At 40.2% G+C, this 21,178-nt stretch overlaps 1 protein-coding gene across 4 annotated transcripts in view; it reads left to right on the forward strand.

The window, feature by feature from the left end:
• Positions 1–2,418: 2,418 nt before the first annotated feature.
• CB1H4orf54 (chromosome B1 C4orf54 homolog) overlaps positions 2,419–21,178 on the forward strand; it is a 46,001-nt gene continuing 27,241 nt past the window's right edge. For 2 of the 4 annotated variants that reach the window (XM_047856639.1, XM_047856640.1), the window contains exons 1-3: positions 2,419–2,638; positions 3,151–3,288; positions 13,666–13,740. In XM_047856639.1, coding sequence (XP_047712595.1) covers positions 13,715–13,740 — 26 coding nt within the window. In that variant the 5' untranslated portion in view covers positions 2,419–2,638; positions 3,151–3,288; positions 13,666–13,714. Of the gene's footprint in view, positions 2,639–3,150; positions 3,289–12,793; positions 12,928–13,665; positions 13,741–21,178 lie in introns of those variants that run through there. The other 2 variants (XM_047856641.1, XM_047856642.1) reach the window with 2 other exon arrangements.

A 21,178-nucleotide genomic window follows, 5' to 3' on the forward strand; every position in this document is an offset into this window, starting at 1 on the left:
AGAAAGTAAGGAGTATAAACAGTCATTTTTATGTGTGCTGATTTCCCCTATGGATTAATGCTCATTTGGGGATGTGAATTGTCAATGCAAATACTTTGCCCATTTTTTAATTGGGTTGCTTTTTTTCTTTTTAGTGTATATAGTCTGGATATAAGTCTTTGTCAGATGTATATATGAGTATTTTCTCCTAGTCTATGGTTTATTTTCTTAGCAGTGTCTTCAAATGAGTAGAAGTTTTCAATTTGATGAAATTCAACTTCATCTGTTTTTCTTATATAATTAATGCTTTTTGGATTATCTCTAATAATTCTCTGCCTTCCAAATTTCGAAACATCTCTTACATTTCCTTCTGGAAGCTTTATGGTTTTAGATTTTACATTGAAGTTTATGACCCATCTTGAATTAATTTTTATGTAAACCTTGAGGTACAGGTTGAGGTTCATTTTTTCCCCATATATTTATTATAGTTTTTCTAGTTCCATTTGTTTAAAGGACTTTTCTTTCCTACTGAATTATCTTGAAACCTTTGTAGAAAAGTTCTGTATGTATGAGTCTATTTCCCAACTTTCTAATCTGTTCCATCAATTTATTTGTCTATACTTCTGATAATTCCACATTATCTTGATTAGTGTAGCTTTAAAATAGGTCTTAAAATCACCTTAAAAATTCGCGGGTCCTCCAAATGTTTGTGGAATCATGTTGGATTCATAGTAGGGTCAATTTCTACAAAAAAACTTAATGTTTTAACTGTGATTACATTTAATGTGTAGATTAATTTAGGGTGAATTGCTATCTTAACAATATTGTGTCAGTTGATCCATGAAAATTCTAAATCTCTCCATTTATTTAGATTTTTTTTTATCTCTTTCAGCAATGTTTATAGTTTTCAGTGTAGAGGTCTTGCATGTCTTCTTAAAAAATGTTTATTTATTTATTTATTTATTTAATTTTTGAGAGAGAGAGAGAGAGAGAGCAGGGGATGGGCAGAGAGAGGGGAAGAGAGACAGAGAGAAAGAGAGAGAGAGAAAGAATCCCCAGCACAGAGCTCCATCCCACAAACCATGTGATCATGACCTGAGCCGAAATCCAGAGTCAGATGCTTAACCGACTATGCCAGCCACACATCCCTTGTGCATCTTTTATTACATTTATTCTGAAATATTTTATGGATGTGTCGCTATGTTTAAAAATACTTTCTAAGTGTTTTCTGCAAGTACATACAAATAAAATTAACTTTTTGGTATATTGACCTTATATACTATGACCTTTATAAATTCCTTACTAGTCCTCATAGTGTTTTATAGATTCTTTAGGAATTTCTACGTTAATAATCACATTGAGAGTAAGATGGTTTTACTTTTTTCTTTTCCGTTTTTGTTATTTAGTTTCTGTGTCTTGTTGGAGGGTTTCCCTCCCTTGGCACCACTGACAATTTGACTTGTCCTGTGAATTATAGAATGTTTAGCAGCATCTCTGGCCTTACCCACCAGATGCCAGTGGCACCTTCTCCCCACCCCCACCTCCCACCTCCCACCCCTCTGCCCTTTTGAATAACTTCCAGGCAGGGGGAGTAGTGAAGTCTTCAGGGGACAGAAGCTGTGGGGCAGCTGGAAATGGAGGGCAGAAAGAAACAGCAGAAGCTTGGGAGACTGAAGAAGAGAGACACAGACGCAAATAGACAAGAGGAGAGTTCCAGAAACAACATTTGGTCAGTATGATGGGAGAAGAAGTGTTCAAGAACAGGGATTGCTGTCACAGGAGGAATGATGTCTCAGTTTCTGCAAGTCCAGAAATGCCAAAATTAAGAAGTTTAGATTTTCTTCTTTAGGTCAATGGCTTTTTTATCCTTTTATCCCTCTTTCCCTACTTCAATCCCTTCCTTTCTTTCTGTTATTTTTTTCAAATGTCAGCAGAGCCCTCAAGAAATCAAATTAAATCTTACACGGATGACTGGTATTGAAAATAGATGAAATCAGAGAATCATCAAAATATACGCTGCAGGGAGGAACCCTGGAACCTGCCACATGATCTTGCCGTTGGCATGGCTCCTGGGGCTCCTCTGTGGCACCCCCAGTGTTCTTTGAAATACAGAGACAAATAGCGACTTTAGGAAATGAGGAGTCATTAATGGATTTTGAACTGAGAAGGCAAGCCTTTTCCTAGCTGTGAGCCTTACGAAAGTTATTTAGCCTCTCTGGGGCTCATTTTCTCTTTTGTAACATGTAGATAATAATACCTTCTAGAGAGGTTATAACAATTAGAAACAAAGTACTTGGCAGAGTGCCTAGCGTGTAGGTGTTCAAATAAATGTAATTGCAAAGTTAATGATCATGACGACGATAATGGAAACAGAGAATGTCACCAGGCACGGAGTTCCAAATTCCCAAAGTCATTATAAGATCTATGTTTGTGATTGGATTCTTGGCTGACCCCAAAACCAAATTCAGAAGACTCTTAACACTCTGGAGCCACCGTAAGGACCTGCTGCTTGTGTGTATATGCCTCTGGCTGGCTCTGGGTATCTAGGGAACGTGGTTCTACCTGAGACTCTTTTGAGTCCGGAGATACACTGAGCTTGAGACTGACTCTGCAGTGGCTCTGGGTCCCCTGGCATGCCTCCACCTAGAAGGCCGCTTTGGTATGTACCTAGTATATCCACGGACAAAGCAAGGAACTACCCCGACTCCACACTGAGCATGGCACAACTCAGCATTCCCTACTCCAGACGGATCCCTGCTCCAACTGTGGAGCTTTGGGAAAGGCAACAAGTTACATTCTTACCCCTTAAGACTGCCCATGTGTCATTTTATGGACAGAATACATTTGAATTCATCTTAGTTATGTGCACGTTATCTGTGGATATTCACCTTTTAGAATTCACTTACCTTTTATTTATCACAAATATAACAAATTGATATTGAGTGCCCAGTGTGTGCCAAGCACTGGCTTAGGTACACGTTGAAAATACACTGACAGACGAGCCTGCAGAGTAAACACTATATAAATGCTAGTGATATGTAGATGTCATATATTTATCAAACACAACTATATATGTATATATATACACACGTTTATATTTATATATAAACTCAAAAGAGATTTAATGAGGAAAGTCAAAGCCGACTTTCCGATGTGTTTGTGTCTTTCCAGGGTGACTTGTAAGGCACTACCAACGCCATCTGCTCCAGAGCAGAAAGACTACTTAATAGCCAAAAGCAGCTGCCAACTTAGGCTTCAATGTACTCTCTCAGTTCCCTCCAGGATGACCTGATGTGACCACCCTTCTAGGTAAAGAGGATTCTATCTCCATTTGACAATAAATCCTTAACCTGAGGAAAGAGGAGTCATGTCAGCCTGGCTGACTTTAAGTCCCAGGAGGGCGGAGGTTTTACAACTAACTTAGCTCTACCTGGAAAAGGCCATGTGTCAATCATTCAGAAGGGTAAATCCGGTTTGTCTGGTTTGGGGTCTGATTGTATCAGTACCGCGATGTGAGGAAGGATAATATTTCTGAAATATTAACATGTTTCTTTTCCCTAATATTTTGAGATGCAGTAAAACTGGTGGCTAATCCCTAGGAAGGGGGTGTGGGCAGGTGTGAAGGAAGGGGTGGGCTGGGGAAGAAAGGGGAGTGAAATGCATTGGCATCAAGACATTTTCTATTCTTTTTTTTTTTTTTTAATCTTTGAGAAACAGAGTGCAAGTGGAGGAGGGGCAGAGGGAGACACAGAATCCGGAAGCAGGCTCCAAGCTCTGAGCTATCAGCATGGAGCCCCATGTGGAGCTCGAACCCACGAACTCTAAGCTCATGACCTGAGCTAAAGTCAGACGCTTAACCAACTGAGCCACCCAGGCACCCCAAGACTTTTTCTGTTCTTAAATTTGAAATAAAAATTAGTTTTGCTATAGAAAAAACAAATTAAATCCCCTGCATAACCTGACATCGTGGGGTAAGAGCTCAAATTGCCTCAGAAACTTTTTGGGGGTTTAGCCAACAATTAAAGTATCTCAGTGCTAATCGATATACAGTAGGCAACTTTGGCAAATTGCTTAATAATGGTAACAAGATCATTGTAAGAAATCTAGGAAATGCCAAAGTGCTTAAATAAAGTGAAAAAACCGTTTGTAACATTTGTACCCTTTTCCTTTCACTATATTCTTTCCGCTTTTTAGAAAACATAATTAAAATTATACTGTATATAAAATTTATCTTACTGTCTTATCTGAGAACGTTGCTTAAAGAACATTTTCTGTCATTAAAAATATTTACATATTCTTTTAAATTAATTATGTTATATTGCAAAATTAACCTATGTTCATTGCAGAAAATTTAGAAAAAAGAGGAAATAAATAGTCCTAACTCAAGAAAATCACTATTTTTTTTTCTTTTTTTTTTCTTTTTTTTTTTTTCTTTTCTTTTTTTTTTTTTTTTTATTTTTTTTTTTCAACGTTTATTTATTTTTGGGACAGAGAGAGAGCATGAACGGGGGAGGGGCAGAGAGAGAGAGGGAGACACAGAATCGGAAGCAGGCTCCAGGCTCTGAGCCATCAGCCCAGAGCCTGACTCGGGGCTCGAACTCACGGACCGCGAGATCGTGACCTGGCTGAAGTCGGACGCTTAACCGACTGCGCCACCCAGGCGCCCCAAGAAAATCACTATTAACTTAGTTATTAATATAGTTATAATATTAATATAGAGCCATAGGCAAGAGTTTTACCTATAAAAGCTTCCTTTTCTTTATCTTTAAAATAGAGATAATAGTATCTTCCTTATAGGGCTGTTATAAGAAATTCCATATAAATGTAAAATGTTTCTCACAGTGCCTGACATATCATCAGAATATATTTATAATTTTATACTACTTAAAAATTTTTTTTAATGTTTATTTATTTTTGAGAGACAGAGAGTGTGTGAGCAGGGGAGGGGCAGAGAGAGGGAGACACAGAATCCAAAGCAGGCTCCAGGCTCTGAGCTGTCAGCACAGGGCCCGACATGGGGCTTGAACCTACAAACTGTGAGATCATGACCTGAGCCAAAGTTGGACGCTTAACCGACTGAGCCACTTGGGTGCCCCTATGCTAATTTTAAACAAAATGTTATCAACCTTTATAAATTGTTCTACAACCTGCTTTGTGTTTTAACTGAATAATATATATCAGGATCATTTTTACATGTTAACAAACCTAAACTTGCAATATAATTTGAATAACTACATGGTGTTTTTTTCCATGACTATGTATGAGACATTAGGTTGCAAACATGATTTTAAAAGAAATTTTTTAACGTTTATTCATTTTTTGAGAGACAGAGAGAGAGCATGAGCAGGGGAGGGGCAGAGAGGGAGACACAGAATCCAAAGCAGGTTCCAGGCTCTGAGCTGTCAGCACAGAGCCCGACATGGGGCTTGAACTCACGGACTGTGAGATCATGACCTGAGCCGAAGTCCAATGCCCGATTGACTGAGCCACCCAGGTGCCCCCAAACATCATTTTTAATGTTTGCATAATATGCCATCATGTGTATGTGCTATATTGTATTTACACTATGTTGTGTGTTATGATCCAGCTACCTGGGGACAGTGAAACCATGTTAACGGTAATCAAATATATTTTTCTGACTCTTCCAACTTTTTTTGCTGGGCTTTAGGCCCTCTTCAAAGATGACTCGTGTCATTTCTAGGAGTCCCCAAGGGATTCATCTATTCATTCAATTAACAAACATTGAGCACACACCATGTTCCAGACATTGTGCCAAGGATGCAATAGTGAGAAGAAAGACACAGCTGCTGTTCTCTTGGTGTCTTCAATCTAAAATGGAAGACACCAGACCTTAATCAAACAATCAGGGAATCAAATGCAAGCTACGTCAAGTGCTAAGAAGAACAAGTAGATTGCTATGGTAACAATGGCAGATGGATTTGACCTTGGCTGGGGCTCAGGGAAGGTCTCCGAGGCAGTTCCTGCTTGAGATAAGATCAGGAGGGTGGAGGAGTTCATGAGGTCTGGGTGAAGCGGTTCTGAAGAAAGTGAGGGTCATGTCCAGCAAAAGGAACAGCAAAGGCAAGTGCTCTGTGGAAGGAGGACACCCGGCGTGCTTGGAGAAATGTCTGGGGCTTGAGTGAACCCCTGCTGGAAACAACACGTGCCATCTGTGGTGGCAGCATACCAGGCATGTCTTTTAAAACGTGTTTTGTTTTTTGTTTTTTGTTTTTTGTTTTTTACTTTTCAGGTACAGAGGGGCCAACTGATGAGGGGGCAATTGCCATTGAAAAGATAATTTATTATACCCACAGGTCCCAAGAGGAAGGGGCACATGAGGAAGCACCACAGTCAGTCAGAAGGCTGAGGGAATGTGGGAGACACATGGGCAAGAGCCTTTGTTGTGGTTTCTGTGGGAAGGAACGGGCAAGGCAGCGTATGCAGTTTAGGATTGGCAAATCTGAATAATTTCAGTGGTCTCTGAGGCAAAGGGGCTGTCCCCTAATTATCTGGTACCTGGTTCTGGGGGGTCACTGAGGCCAGGAAATAGTGGCCCTGAGTGTGAGAGCCCATAGAAGAGGTGGGTGGTAGTGTGGGCTCTGGATGGGTTGGTTTGCATATGAAAGTCACACCCACCAGCAGGTTGTTTGCTATCTCTAGAAATTGTCTAGCCCTGGGAAGGGATTCCTTCCAGATTTAGCAATCCCCAAGATGTCAAAGGATCAAAAGTATAGAGTAAGAGACACGATTAATACAGTATATTGGAGGAACATCAGGGAGGAGAACAGTCAAAATAGAGTTAGCAAGAGGGACAGATGACGAGGAAGGATGATATTTCTCGATGTTTCTGAGAGACTTGAATGAAAACAGATCCTTGCAGTTTTTGTAGTCCTTTTCCCCTTTGGGCACAAGCATACAGCTGATTGGAGGGCTAACCTGGATGACAGAAACATCTGCACACAGAAGTGTCCCAGCAAGTGAGGTGTTCATCTTGGGTTAAGCCTGGGTGCTGGGTCTGTTCCTTGGGAATACATTTTTTCTTACGTTCGTTGGTCAAATAGGCCCTAGAGCAGTGATTCTCAACCAGGAGCTATTCTGTGGGATATAGGACATTTGGCAATGTCTGGAGACATTTCTGGTTGTCACAACTTGGTGGAGAGTGCCAATGGCATTTAGCGCGCTGAGGTCAGGCATGGTGCCAAACACCTTAAAATGCATGGGACTCCCCCCCTGCCCATAACAGAGCATTATCTCCCTCAAAATGTCAGCCATGCAAGACTGCCCTCAGTGTCTGTATCCTGGAACTGACCAGGACCAGAGTTTAAGCTATGGCCCTTCACAACAGAATTTTTTCATTAATAATCACCCTGCAGTGGACATATTGTATTCATCATTTTTATAACTTTTTGTTCAGTCTCAAGATGTATCTTCCCTGTTTCTTCCCTCTATGTCTGTTTCTGGAAAAGAACTTCTGGGGAGCATATGTGGAAAAAAATGACTTAATCTACTCTCTCATAGGACAGTGACAAAGACCTTTCGGTCACAGTCTCCTATTTGTCTACCTTTTGAGTGTCCCTATTGCTTAATGAGTTCAAGTCAACAAGTCTTTAATGACTGTCTGCCATATACTTAGCATGTGTCATTTTCTGGAAATCTAGCACAGTGCCTGATGCAATGCACATAAGGACTTGGCCCATGAGAGCATACATTATCTTATTTACTTCTCCCAATAACCATATTATGGAGGGATTAATATACCTCAGCTTATATATGAGTAAATAAAGGCTTGGAGAGTCGAATCATGCCTAGATGACATGGCTAGGATGTAGTAGACTCTGGATTTGAACCCAAGCGCATGGTCTGACCCCCAAAGCCAATGCCCCTCTTGTGGAACTCCGTGACTCCTTCCTGTTGATGAAAACTGGGGACCACAATTCTTTATCCCATGAAGAACTGTGCTGTGGTTGGCTCTTTTAATTTCAAAGATTCTGGTAAGCTCATTCAGCTTCCTGTAAAAAAAGTAAGTACAGTCCTGGATGAAAGGAAAAATATTAACCAAGGGAATAAACAGGCCTCATAAAGGCTTGACTCCCACTCTACCAGAAAGTCTGACTTTGAAAAACCCTGATTCCAACATAACTAGTACCTTAGTTGAGATCCTATTAAGTAACAGAGATCGGTTATGGATAATGGCAAAGTTAGGGGACATTTCCCAACATTACGCAAGTTTTATTCTACAGATTGCTTCCTGGGAAATTAAAGAGATTCTCATTGAGCTTGAGGTGAGCCTTGAATTTCACAGAAGATGGAAAGGCTCATCAGAGTAGGCCTATTCCTGCTCTTGATATAAATTACTTGTCCTCAGATGTCAGCCCCTTTCTTACCCCTCAGACTATCTCTTGTTTCTCCCATATTGTCAGCGTTTTGTTTTGTTTTTTTAAATATATCCTTCTGTATGGTTTTAATGGATTTTTCCTATTGTGCCCCTATTCCCTCTATACAGTAAGACTTGAGCTAGCTAGTTAAATAATCTTTAGTAACAACATGGAACTATACCCTATGGTAGTTTTAAAAATAAGACGCATAAAGCAAGTGGCAGAAGAGTACAGAAGATGTGATTTCGACTGTGCTATAAAAAGGAAATATATTTTAATATGTACAAAATATGTCTGGACTAAGACAATGGCTTATCAGAGAGAAGAGGGGCTGAAGAGGTCAGACACTGGTAGGATGTAGGTGACGTTTGCTTTTTAAAGGTTTTAAGAACTAGTCCACTTCCCAGGTAGAATTCTATAGGTGACAAGATGCCATTTTGAAGGATCATGCCTTATCTATAATTTAAGGCATCAGGTTCTTCATTTGTTTACTAAAGGTTATACTTTAATTGCAGATACTAGAGACTCCTGATAAAATACTTAAGTCTTTCACAAACTGCTTTACACACCAGGGATCCACACTCTGATTTCAGAATGGCTACACCTTCCACCAAAGAATGTAACGCATCTTCTTTGGGCTACTGTATTACACTTTTTAGGTCGATGCCCACTTAGTTGGCACATTTCTGTTGACCCCTAACAGTGCTGATTTTGCTACTGTCACTGGGCACAGACAGCTTTGTATGATCACCATCCTGTCCCTACCCAACAAAAATGAGACAAGTCATTTAGCCACTGATCTCAGCTGACAGTAGAATCAGTAAATCTTTGCAATGGTAGGTTTGCCAAGCACAGCTCTCTGGCACTACAAGTGTACTGACCAGTTCGAGAGAGAGTCTCCGGCTCACACCATTCACTCTGCACCCCTGACTATCTTTCCTCTTCTGGTCCAACTTTTTTTTTTTTTCATGATCATATTGCAGTCTCTGCTGAAATTTAAGAAAGACTAAAAATCAGGGACACCTGTTGTAGTTGGAAATGACCATGTTGTCTGTGTTATAGTGGCCATTGAGCCTGACAGCTGCACAAATGCAGGGCCAGTCAGGGTCTCCTTCAGTAGAAGTGACTTCTCTGTTTGAAAAAAAAAAAATGCCAACAGAAACTCAGAGCCTGGACTGTTGCTGTGGCTTTGCCTGCTTGCTTGTTCACTTGCTTGGTTTTACAGAAAGAATATTTTCTGGTTTGTCTCAAAGTGGGGAATCATAAAAATAATATGTATATATACATTTACATATTTTATTTTATTTTATTTTAAAACACAGGTGCCTATTTTCCAGTGATTCATGTAGGGCCAAGGCTTGATTTGAGGGTGGACATGCTGTTTGGAGTCATAGAGTTGCCCCTTTTAAGGAAACCCCTTTCTGATGTACCATGTACCATTTCTAGAAATGTACCATTTCTAGGTTGGATTTCTTTAAAGTGGAATTAGAACTCCAAGCTCCTTGTGGAACAGTCTGAAAGTAGATTCCATTTAGATTTATACAATCTTTCCCCACAGAGTTTACTTCCCCATACATAATTCCACAGCAATATTCTTAGTTAGTTGTTTTTACTAAGTCTTTCCAAAGCATTCTCCTTAGTATTTGTAGAAAAAAGGGCTCTCATTTCATTGTATTTCACTGGCTTATATAATACGTAATTAAAGGAATATAATCAGGGCACCTATGTGGCTCAGTTGGTTAAGCATCGAGCTCTTGATTCCAGCTCAGGTCATGATCTCAGGGCTTGTGAACTGGAGCCCCATGTTGGGCTCCATGCTAACAATGCAGAACTTGCTTGGGATTTTCTCTCTCTCTCTCTCTCTCTCTCTCTCTCCCGCTCTCTCTGCCCCTCCCCCCACTCACACTCTCTCACTCTCAAAATAAATAAATAAACTTAAAAAAAAAGAATATCACCAACACATACAACTGGCATTGAGTGGTCTGGGGACAAAGTCCAACTGATCCTTGGACAATAGGCAGCACAGTTTGAGGGGGTGGAGCAGGGAGGTGACTGAGCAAGCAGCCAGAAGCAATGCCCAGCTACCCCTGGAGCATCAGTCAATAAGTCTTCCTTAACTCTGGGAAAAGGTGGGTTCATGGGATACCTACTGTTCATTAGTCTCTTTTAAGGTCTTGCAATGCATTTTAAGCAGCGTTGATGGAGTCTTATGCAGAAGAATAGAATATCTGACAGGTATGGAAGTGTTCTTGGGGAATCACATTCATCCCCTCTCTGCCCCTTTTATTCCCCTGAGGTGGCCCTTGAGAAACATCTGGAACACCTAGGGCTGTGTGAAGCACAATATGCAAACCTTGGACAGAGTCCAATTCTTTCACAATGAAATAATAAACTGAAATCTAAAGATATTGTGGCCAGAATTCAGTTTTCCTGGTTCCCGAGCTTACACTTTTTCTGCTATGTTTTCTGACTTTTATTTCCCATGTGACTTGAGGCTGCCCCTCCTCGGGTTTTTCTGCCATCTGATTATCTCTGTGAGGCAGCCCAGAGGCCAGGAAGGAACGGAGTGGAATGGGCTCAGCATGGCTCTTTCTTTTTGTATAGCTCTCTGAACTTCTTGCCACTAGCATTGAATCCCTATGAATCAGTGTGTGGTGGGAGAGGCATGACTTTCTTGCTGACCTTTCCACCAAGACTGTTACTTTCAAACACTTTGTGGGCTGCAGAAGTGTTTTTATTGCTCGATATGTGGTCCCACTTTCACCTCCAAATTGCTCCCAGGGGAGGTAACATCTAAGTGGGGCTTGCTCAGGAGAAGGGGGCAGAGGAGTGGAAGGGCAGTCTAGGCAAAGCAAACATCAAACACAAAGACCTTGACTTGATATGAACCAGTACATTGTTTCAGAAGCAGAAGGTGAGAGCAGGGGTCAAAATCACGAAGGGTCCTATATCCACGCTAAGAAGTGTGGATTTTGTCCTGAAGGCACTAGAAAGTTATTAAAGGATTACAAGCAGAGGGATGACATGGCCAGGCTTGTGATTTATATGGATCACCCTGTCAACGCAAGAAAATGGATGGTGGTGGTAGGAGGGACTAAAAGCAAAGAGGCCAGATAGGAGATGGATGGCTAGAGTAACTCAGGGGAAAGATGATACAGCCCTGAACTAAGGTTTTAACAACATGGATAGAGGGGAGGAGGCAGATTCCAAGAGAACACTTTCTGATGCTGACTAGAAAGTTGGATTAAAGTGGCTAAAACAATTTTCAGGGGCATGAAAGAGAGTATGGATGTGATCAAGCTTCAGATTCAATTGCGAGGAATATTTCAGAGCTTCTAGTCTTCCTATCAGGGCCTCCATGTATGGCTGGACGTGTTGTACACTACTGTGCACTACGGAAGGTGCTACTGACACAATGCAGTGTCCTCAGACTGCAGCCCCTTCAAGTTGTGCAATGCTACCATCTTGCTTCCTATGGTTGTGCAAACAAAAATTTCCAGAGAAAGTCTATGTAGCTTCCTGACAAGTGTCATGTGAGGTATCGAAGCCCAACTAAATAGAAGAGGTAAGGTAAGGCAAGATTACTACCAGTAGCTTTTAGGGTCTAATGCAAAACTGAAACAGTCCTTGCTCCACACAGGTGCTGGGAAAAGAGCGGAGTTCAGATGGTTGCAGGCTCTCAGGCAGTTGGGGAGGGACACAGGAGGTGGTACAAAGCACTTGGCATCAGAACAGCCTGAGACAGAACTTCCACCGATGCGGTACAAGTCTGAAACATAGAAAACAGCCTCACCAAGGACATCCTACCATGGTGCCCAATTCAGGGGCTCAGGGGAACTTGGAAGAGTCTTTACAGTGGCAAGCCCCTCAGCAGGATCTGCACCCACACACCAAGAGGCATTTTCTTTCCATTCTGTATTTGGAAAAGGTTGTGGTTTGTGCCCCTCCCTTTGCTTCACGTTAGCCAGTAAGGATGGTAATTCTTCTAGAAGCAGATGCTTTGTTTGTATACAGTTCATGGTGTGTATGAAATAGATGAAGAAGTAAATGAGTATGTGCAACTGTCCTTCAGTTTACACAAATTAATATATTTCTAAGAAATTGTGGGTGTACTGCATCCAAACCAAATGTCAACACAGGTTGGAAGTCTCTAACAGACGAAAATTGGAAGTGAACGTGCCTCGTGCTGTGCAGATCATATGGTCAGTGCCTACCAGTGCCTGCCTCATAGCGGAGGCTCCACGAGCGCTCACTGAACTCACAAATAAATGGGTTATGTTAACGAAGCACTTCCGCACAAATTATCTCATTTGATCCCAACAAGTCTGTGAAGTAAGTGTTGTTATCTTTGTTTCACAGAAGAGAAAACAGAAGCTCTGGAAGTTTCACTGATTTACGTGCTCAGGGTCACACAGCTACAAAATGCTGTAGCTGGGACATTAATTGAGATCTTTTGATTCTTTCCACCGCTCGACAGCTGTTTGTAAAAGCTTTGGTCGGCACAATTCTGATTTAAAGGAACCTACTGAGTAATCCTCTGGTAAAGAAGAAAACCGTGCCTGATGCATATTTTGTAAGCCATTTTTTGGTATTATTTTGGATTTTCTCAGAGTGGGGCTCTCATCTTGTAAATGCATAAATGCATAAATGCCTAGTTTACACTCATTTTGAAGACTGAGTAACTGTAGCACATAAAGGACACACAAATGGCTGGTAACCACAAAAAGGGAAAAAGGAAAAAAAGCAATGTGAAAAAAAAAAAAGACTTCTTCCCTTCTTTTGACCTATTAGAATCCACTTCTCTTGTATGTAGCCAGCATTACGTAATGTTTTATTTCTTGTCTCTGTCTGGTTCAAGGCTGAAATATTTGCTTTCTAAAATTGACACCCTAATTTGTTGGGTTGATTTGATAAACTAATGATGTAGAAATTGGTTCGGAGGAGGAATGAAAACATTCCCCCCCTCCCCCCCACCAAATCACAGGTGCTGAAAGCCATAGATGAAGGAAGTTGCAAGCTTCCTTCTATGTAAAAATGGAAGCAGTTAAGCCTCCTAGGGCAGGAAGCTGGTCTCAGAAAGTGTTACCTCTCACGCATACCACAGCAAGTGGGCTTTGCCCATATGTGGTTATTCAGATTCCCACGCCTCTCCCACCTGCTAGGGGCCTGGGGGCCCAAGGCAGCTCAAAACTTCACATCCTCTGGTGGTGACCCCCAAGCCTCCCGCTGGAGACAGTGTTCTTGTTCCCTGTCCCCAACTGCTGTTGACCATTGCGTGCTTGGTGAGCTTTCTCTCCTGATCTTTTTTTAGGTAAGCGTGAACAGAAGCCCAAGGATCAGGTGCTGGCTGCAGAACAAAGATGTTTACTTTCCACCAGGATCAAAGGTGAACATAAACCAAAAATAAGTACAGCACCTTTACCATCAGAGTCTTTCAGACAATAAAGCAGAACATATTTTGAGAATTATATCAGCAGACACTGCTCAGGAGAATTTGTCTAAAGCAATGATTATCTTAATTTGATCTACCCCGTCCTTATTTGACTAGCGGAAGTGTCATTTCACGGATGAAGGACAGCAGACCTCAGCAGCCTGGCTGAAGGCGGTGTTTTTAAGAATTTCAGAGACCTCCACCTTGTTTGTGGTTAAACTTTATTCATTCAGCTTTCCATGACTCAGTGCTTCCTCCAATTAATTTGTGCTGAGCAGAAACATTGAATATCAAATTGAAAACGAAAAGAAAATTTGCTGAGTATTTTAGTTGATAAAAGAGAGTCGAGAAAGATCTGAATACATACATGCATGCATAAAATTTTGATGGAGGTGGTGGTGTATTTTCCAGCAAGCAAACTGCAAATTCACAATGGTGTTTATTGAAGTGCACTATATTTAGCAAAGGCAGGTCTGATGGAGCTTGGCTTTGAGAGGGCTGTTTGATCCTTCCTTTCATCACTGCGTGGTGGGGAGGACCTTGGCGAGGCCTGGGTAGAGAGAAATCACCACCAGGGCTTCCACTGCACGAACCTCCGCTCTCGGGACCAAACATAGCCCTGCTGCTTCAGGAAGGTTTGCATAAAAGGGATTGGTTTTCATTTGATTCTGCAAGTGAACTCCCTGGGAGAGCCTGGCAGAAAGGAAGAGAATAAGAAAGAAAAAAGATTCTTAAGCAGTTCTGGCCAGCTTCCAAATGCTTCAAGCTGACAGCACAAGTGGTTTAATCTGCTTCTTTAGAGCTGAAGACTTGCTTAACTTTCAAGGCCACAAACCAGGGACTTAATGAGTGATCGCTTGAAATTCTGAATTTTTTTTTTTTTTGGTAAAAAACAAAACCAAAACCAAAAACCAAGATATTATGCTTGAGTTATACTGCATTAATTTTTTTAATCATAAAAATGTTGGTCGATCTCCTTTACTTAAAAGACATTTTAAAAATTGTAAAAATTCATGACTTCTCTGAGAAAGAATCATGTTGCATCTGTTGCTACCATATGATTACATTAGAACTGTTGAAGACAAAAAGATAATCCTCTTCAAAATGAAATTAATTGAGTTGGATCTAAAATAATTGTTATTTATTTGCTGACCATTTACCATGGGTGGGCATTAATCTTGGTTTGTTACAAAGATAAAAAGCAATGAAACATATTCACTGTTCTCAGGGCCTCACAATTGAACAGGGAAAGCACAAATTTAGGGCTAAGTGGAAGATACATATTCTAATTTTCATACAATGCAATGAACATTACATAAAAGGTATGGGCAAGACACTGTGGAAACAAGAAAAGGTAGCAATGAATTCAGCTGAGGGGAGCAGAAGTCTGTTTTGGTTTCACATGGATATTAACATTGAAGCTGGGCTTTAAAGAGATACTAGCTAACAAGACCTAGGAGTAACGCCAGGACCAAATGGGGACATATTGTATAGCACTTGCTAACAGTGAGGCCAGCTCTATTCAGGTAAGGAGACTGGGCCAGAAACGGGATTACTCAACAGCCACCACCTTTCCAAGCCGCATCAGATCCTATCTGAGCTGGAATGCTAAGCTACTCTCATCCTCTCATCCTTCTATAGAAGTCTTTTCTCCGCAGTGTATCAAGACTCACCCCCTTACTATCTAAATCATGTATTTCTTTTTTAATTATGTATTTTTATTTTTTAATTTACATCCAAGTTAGTTAGCATATAGTGCAATAATGATTTCAGGAGTAGAATCCTGTGATTCACCCCCTACATATAACTCCCAGTGTTCATCCCAACAAGTGTCTTCCTCAGTGACTCTTGCCCATTAGCCCATCTCCCCACCCGTAACCCCTCTGGCAGCCCTCAGTTTGTTCTCTGTGTTTAAGAGTCTCTTATGTTTTGTCCTCTGCCCTGTTTTTATTTTATTTTTGCTTCCCTTTCCCTATGTTCATCTATTGTGTATCTTAAATTCCACATATGAGTGAAGTCATATGATGTTTGTCTTTCCCTGACTGATTTCACTTAGACTAATACCCTCTAGTTCCAACTATGTTGTTGCAAATCACAAGATTTCATTCTTTTTGTTTGCTTAGTAATACTCCACTGTATATATATACCACATCCCCTTTACCAATTCATCTGTCAATGGACATTTGGGCTCTTTCCATACTTTGGCTATTGTTGATAGTGCTGCTATAAACATGGGGGTGCATGTGCCCCTTTGAAACAGCATACCTGTATCCTTTGGATAAATACCTAGTAGTGCAATTGTTGGGTCTTCAGTTTTTCTATTTTTAATTTTTTGAGGAACCTCCATACAGTCTTCCAGAGTGGCTGCACCAGTTGCATTCCCACCAGCAGTACAAAAGAGTTCTCCCTTCTCTGCATCATTGCCAACATCTGTTGTTGGCTGACTTGTTAATTTTAGCCATTCTGGCAGGTGTAAGGTGGTATCGCATTGTGGTTTTGATTTGTACTTCCCTAATGATGAGTGATGTTGAGCATTTTTTCATGTGTCTGTTATAGCCATCTGGATGTCTTCCTTTGAAAAGTGTCTATTCATGTCTTTTGCCCATTTCTTCACTGGATTGTGTTGAATTTGACAAATTGTTTATAGATTTTGGGCACTAACCCTTAATCTGATGTGTCATTTGCAAATATCTTCTCCCATTCCGTTGGTTGATTTTTAGTTTTGCTGATTGTTTCCTTCGCTGTGCAGAAGCTTTTTATCTTGACAAGAACCTAATAGTTCATTTTTGCTTTTGTTTCCCTTGCCTCCGGAGACGTGTTGAGTAAGAAGCTGCTGCGGGCAAGATCAAAGAGGTTTTTGCCTGCTTTCTCCTCAAGGATTTTGATGGCTTCTTGTCTTACTTTTAGGTCTTTTATCCATTTTTGAGGATATTTTTATGTATGCTGTAAGAAAGTGGTCCAGGTATATTCTTCTGCATGTCGCTGTCCAGTTTTCCAACACCATTTGCTAAAGAGGCTGTCATTATTCCACAGGATATTCTTTCCTGCTTTGTCAAAGATTAGTTGGCCATACATTTGTGGGTCCATTTCTGGGTTCTCTTCTCTGTTCCATTGATCTGAGAGTCTGTTTTTGTGCCAGTACCATACTGTCTTGATGATTACAACTTTGTAATACATCTTAAAGTCCAGGATTGTGATGCCTCCAGCTTTGGTTTTCTTTTTCAGGATTACTTTGGCTATTCAGGGTCTTTTCTGTTTCCATACAAATTTTAGGATTGTTTGTTCTAGCTCTGTGAAGAATGCTGGTGTTATTTTGATAGGGATTTCATTAAATATGTAGATTGCTGTGGGTAGTATTAACATTTTAACAATATTTGTTTTTCCAATCCAGGAGCATGGAATGTTTTTCCATTTTTTTTTTAGCTTCTTCATTTTCTTTCATAAGCTTTCTATAGTTTTCAGCCTACAGATTTTTTACCTCTTTGGTTAGGTTTATTCCTAGGTATTTTATGGTTTTATGCAACTGTAAATGAGATCAATTCTTTGATTTCTCTATTGCTTCATTACTGGTGTATAGAAATGCAACCAATTTCTGTGCATTGATTTTATATCCTGTTACTTTGTTGAATTCCTGGATCAGTTCTAGCATTTTTTGGTCAAATATTTTGGGTTTTTCATATGGAATATCATGTCATCTGTGAAGAGTGAAAGTTTGATTTCCTCCTTGCCGCTTTGGATGCCTTTTATTCCTTTGTGTTTTCAGATTGCTGAAGCTAGGGCTTTCAATACTATGTTGAATAACAGTGATGAGAGTAGACATTCTGTCATATTCCTGACCTTAGGGGAAAGGTCTCGGTTTTTCCCCATTGAGGATGATATTAGCCATGGGTCTCTCGTATATGGCTTTTATAATCTTGAGGTATGATCCTTCTACCCCTACTTTTTTTGAGGGTTTTTATCAAGAAAGATTGCTGTATTTTGTCAAATGCTTTCTCTGCATCTATTCAGAGGGTCATGTGGTTCTTGTCCTTTTATTAATGTGATATATCACATTGATTTGCAGATCTTGAACCAGACTTGCATCCCAGGTATAAATTCCACTTGATTGGAGTGAATAATTCTTCTAATGCCTTGTTGGATCCAGTTAGCTAGTATCTTGATGAGAATTTTTGCATCCATGTTCACCAGGGATATTGGTCTGTAGTTTTCCTTTATAGTGGGGTCTTTGTCTGGTTTTGGAATCAAGGTCATCCTGGCCTCATATAATGAGGTTGGAAGAGTCCTTCCATGTCTCGTTTTTTTGCAACTGCTTCAAAAGAATAGGTATTAACTTCTCAGTAAATGGTAGAATTCCTCTGGAAAGCCATCTGGCCCTGGGCTCTTGTTTTTTTGGGAAGTTTTGTAGTTTATATGTTTCTAGGAATCTATCCATTTCTTCCAGATTGCCCAATTTACTGGCATATAGTTGCTCATAATATTCTCTTATTATTGTTTGTATTTCTGCAGTATTGGTTGTGTTCTCTCCTCTTTCATTCTTGACTTTATTTATTTGGGTCTTTTCTTTTTTCTTTTTGGTCATACTGGCTAGGGGTTCATCAATTTTGTTAATTCTTTCAAAGACCCAGATCCTGGTTTCATTGATCTATTCTACTGTTTTTTGTTGTTGTTGTTGTTCATTTGTTTTTGATAGCATTGATTTCTGTTCTAATCTTTATTATTTCCCATTTTCTGCTGGTTTGGGGTTTTATTTGCTATTCTTTTTCTAGCTCTTTAAGGTGTAAGGTTAGTTTTGTATCTAAGATCTTTCTTCCCTCTTTAGGAAGGCCTGTATTGCTATTATATACTTCCCTCTTATGACCACCTTTGCTGTCTCCCAGAGGTTTTGGACTGTGGTGTTATCATTTTCATTGGCTTCCATGTACTTTTAAATTTCCTCTTTAGTTAAAGAGGAACTTAAACCCATTCATTCTTTAGTAAGATGTTCTTTAGTCTTCAAGTATTTTTTGTCTTTCCAAATTTTTTCTTGTGGTTGATTTGGAGTTTGTGGTCTGAAAATATGCACAGTATGATCTCAATCTTTTTATACTTGTTGAGGGCTGATTTGTGTCCCATTATGTGATCTATTCTGGAGAATGTTCCATGTGAACTTGAGAATAATGTGTATTCCACTGCTTTAGGATGAAATGTTCTGAATATATCTGTTAAGTCCATCTGGTCCAGTGTGTCATTCAAAGCCATTGTTTCCTTGTTGATTTTATGCTTAGATCATCTGTCCACTGCTGTAAGTAGGGTGTTGAAGTCCCCTATTATTATGGTATTATTGTCAATGAGTTTCTTTATGTTTGTGATTAATTGATTTCTATATTTGGGTTGTTCTACATTGGGGGCATAAATATTTACAATTGTTTGATCTTCTGGGTGGATAGACCCCTTAATTATGATATAATGCCCTTATTCATCTCTTGTTACAGTCTTTATTTTAAAATCTAGATTGTCTGATAAAAGTATGGCTACTCTAGTGTTCTTTTTGCAACCATTAGATGGTTCTCCATCCCCTTACTTTCAATCTAAAGGTGTCTTTAGGTATAAAATGGGTCTATTGTAAACAGCATTAGATGTATCTTGTTTTCTTATCCATTCTGTTATGCTATGTCTTTTGATTGGAGCATTTAGTCCATTGACATTTAGAGTCAGTACTGAAAGATATGACCTTATTACCATAGTGTTTCCTGTGGAGTTGGAGTTTCTGGTGGTATTCTCTGGTTCTTTCTAGTCTTTGTTGCTTTTGGTTGTTTTTGTTTTGTTTCATCTTTTCTCCCCTCAGAGAGACTCCCTTAAAATTTCTTGCAAGGCTTGTTTAGTGGTTATGAACCCCTTTAGTTTTTGTTTGTCTGGGAAACTCTTTATCTCTCCTTCTATTTTGAATGACAGCCTTGCTGGATAAAGAATTCTTGGCTGCTTGTGTATTTCTTTAACACACATTTATAAGCACCTACTTCATAGCAGGCCCTCTGCTAGATACTTGGAATATGTGAGTCAACAAAACAGGCATAAACCTTGCCCTTGTTGGGCTTATTTTCTAGCAGTAGAGACAGTCACACATGAAAACATAATCAATGAGGATAAAAAAGTAAATTTTATAATATATTAGGAAGTAATTTTAAAAAAGGGGTCACCTAGGTGGCTCAGTTGGTTAAGCATCTGACTTTGGCTCAGGTCATGCATGATCTTGCAGTTCATGAGTTCAAGCCCTGCATTGAGCTCTGTGCTGATAGATCAGAGCCTGGAGCCTGCTTCAGATTATGTCTCCCTATCTCCCTCTCTCTCTGCCTACCCCCCTCCCCCCACCCAGTGAAGAGGCCATCGTGGCTGGACCAGTGAGCAAGGGGGAGAGAAACAAGGGTGACATCAGAGAAGTGAGGGGGATGGTCATCTCATGAAGGGTCTTTTGGTTATTATAAGGAATTTGGCTTTCACTCTGTGGGAAATGGGTTTGAAGCAAGAGGATGACATGCTCTGACTCATACTTCAAAGAGGAACAATCTGGCTACCCTTTTGGAGTTAGGCTGAGGGGACATAGGTTGAAACAGGATGAATGCTTGGGATACAACTTTAGTGATCTGGGAGAGAGAAGCTGGAGGCTGAGAGAAGGGAAATAAGTGGAGGAAGTGGGGAAAAGAAGGAGGACTCTGAATATATTTTGAAAGCATAGCCAATAGGATTTGCTGATGGATTGCCCATGAGGGGAGAGAAGGAGTGGGTTCAAAGGTGACACCCAGGAGTTTGACTGCAACATCTGGAAGGATGGAGTTTCCATCGGATGAAATGGGAACAACTACAAGTAAAAGAGATTTGGGGGATAAGACAAAGAGTTCAGTTTGGGACATATGAAGTTTGAGGTGTTCGTTAAACACCCAAGCAGAGACCCGAATCTGGGTTCATGAGAGAGGTTAGGTTAGAGATATTCATTTGGGATTCATTGCTATGTAAATTATACTGAAAGTACTGAATTTTACTGGGTGAAATCACAAAGTGAATGTGTATACATGGAGAAAAAAAGAAGACTAAAAGACTGTGTTTTGAGAAACAAGGAACAAACATGAAAAACAGAAGGAGCAATCAATGAGGTAGGAGGAAATCCAAGAAATGTAGTTTCCTGGAAGCCAAATGAAGAAACTTATAATCAAGGAAGAAGGAATGGTCAACTGTGTCCAATGATGCTGAAAAAAGTGGAGAGCTGACCTTTGTATTAAATAATGTAAACCATTGTTCAATCCAAGGACTCATCTGTATCTCTTACAAGAGCAGTTTTGATGGAGTGCTGAGTGTAAAGTGTGATTGGAGTAAATCATTCCCAGTGTCTGTTTCAGAGCCATGTTCCCCAGCCTATTTC

Source organism: Prionailurus viverrinus, chromosome B1 (assembly GCF_022837055.1).
Source record: "Prionailurus viverrinus isolate Anna chromosome B1, UM_Priviv_1.0, whole genome shotgun sequence".
In the NCBI taxonomy this organism is placed as follows: Eukaryota; Metazoa; Chordata; class Mammalia; order Carnivora; family Felidae; genus Prionailurus; species Prionailurus viverrinus.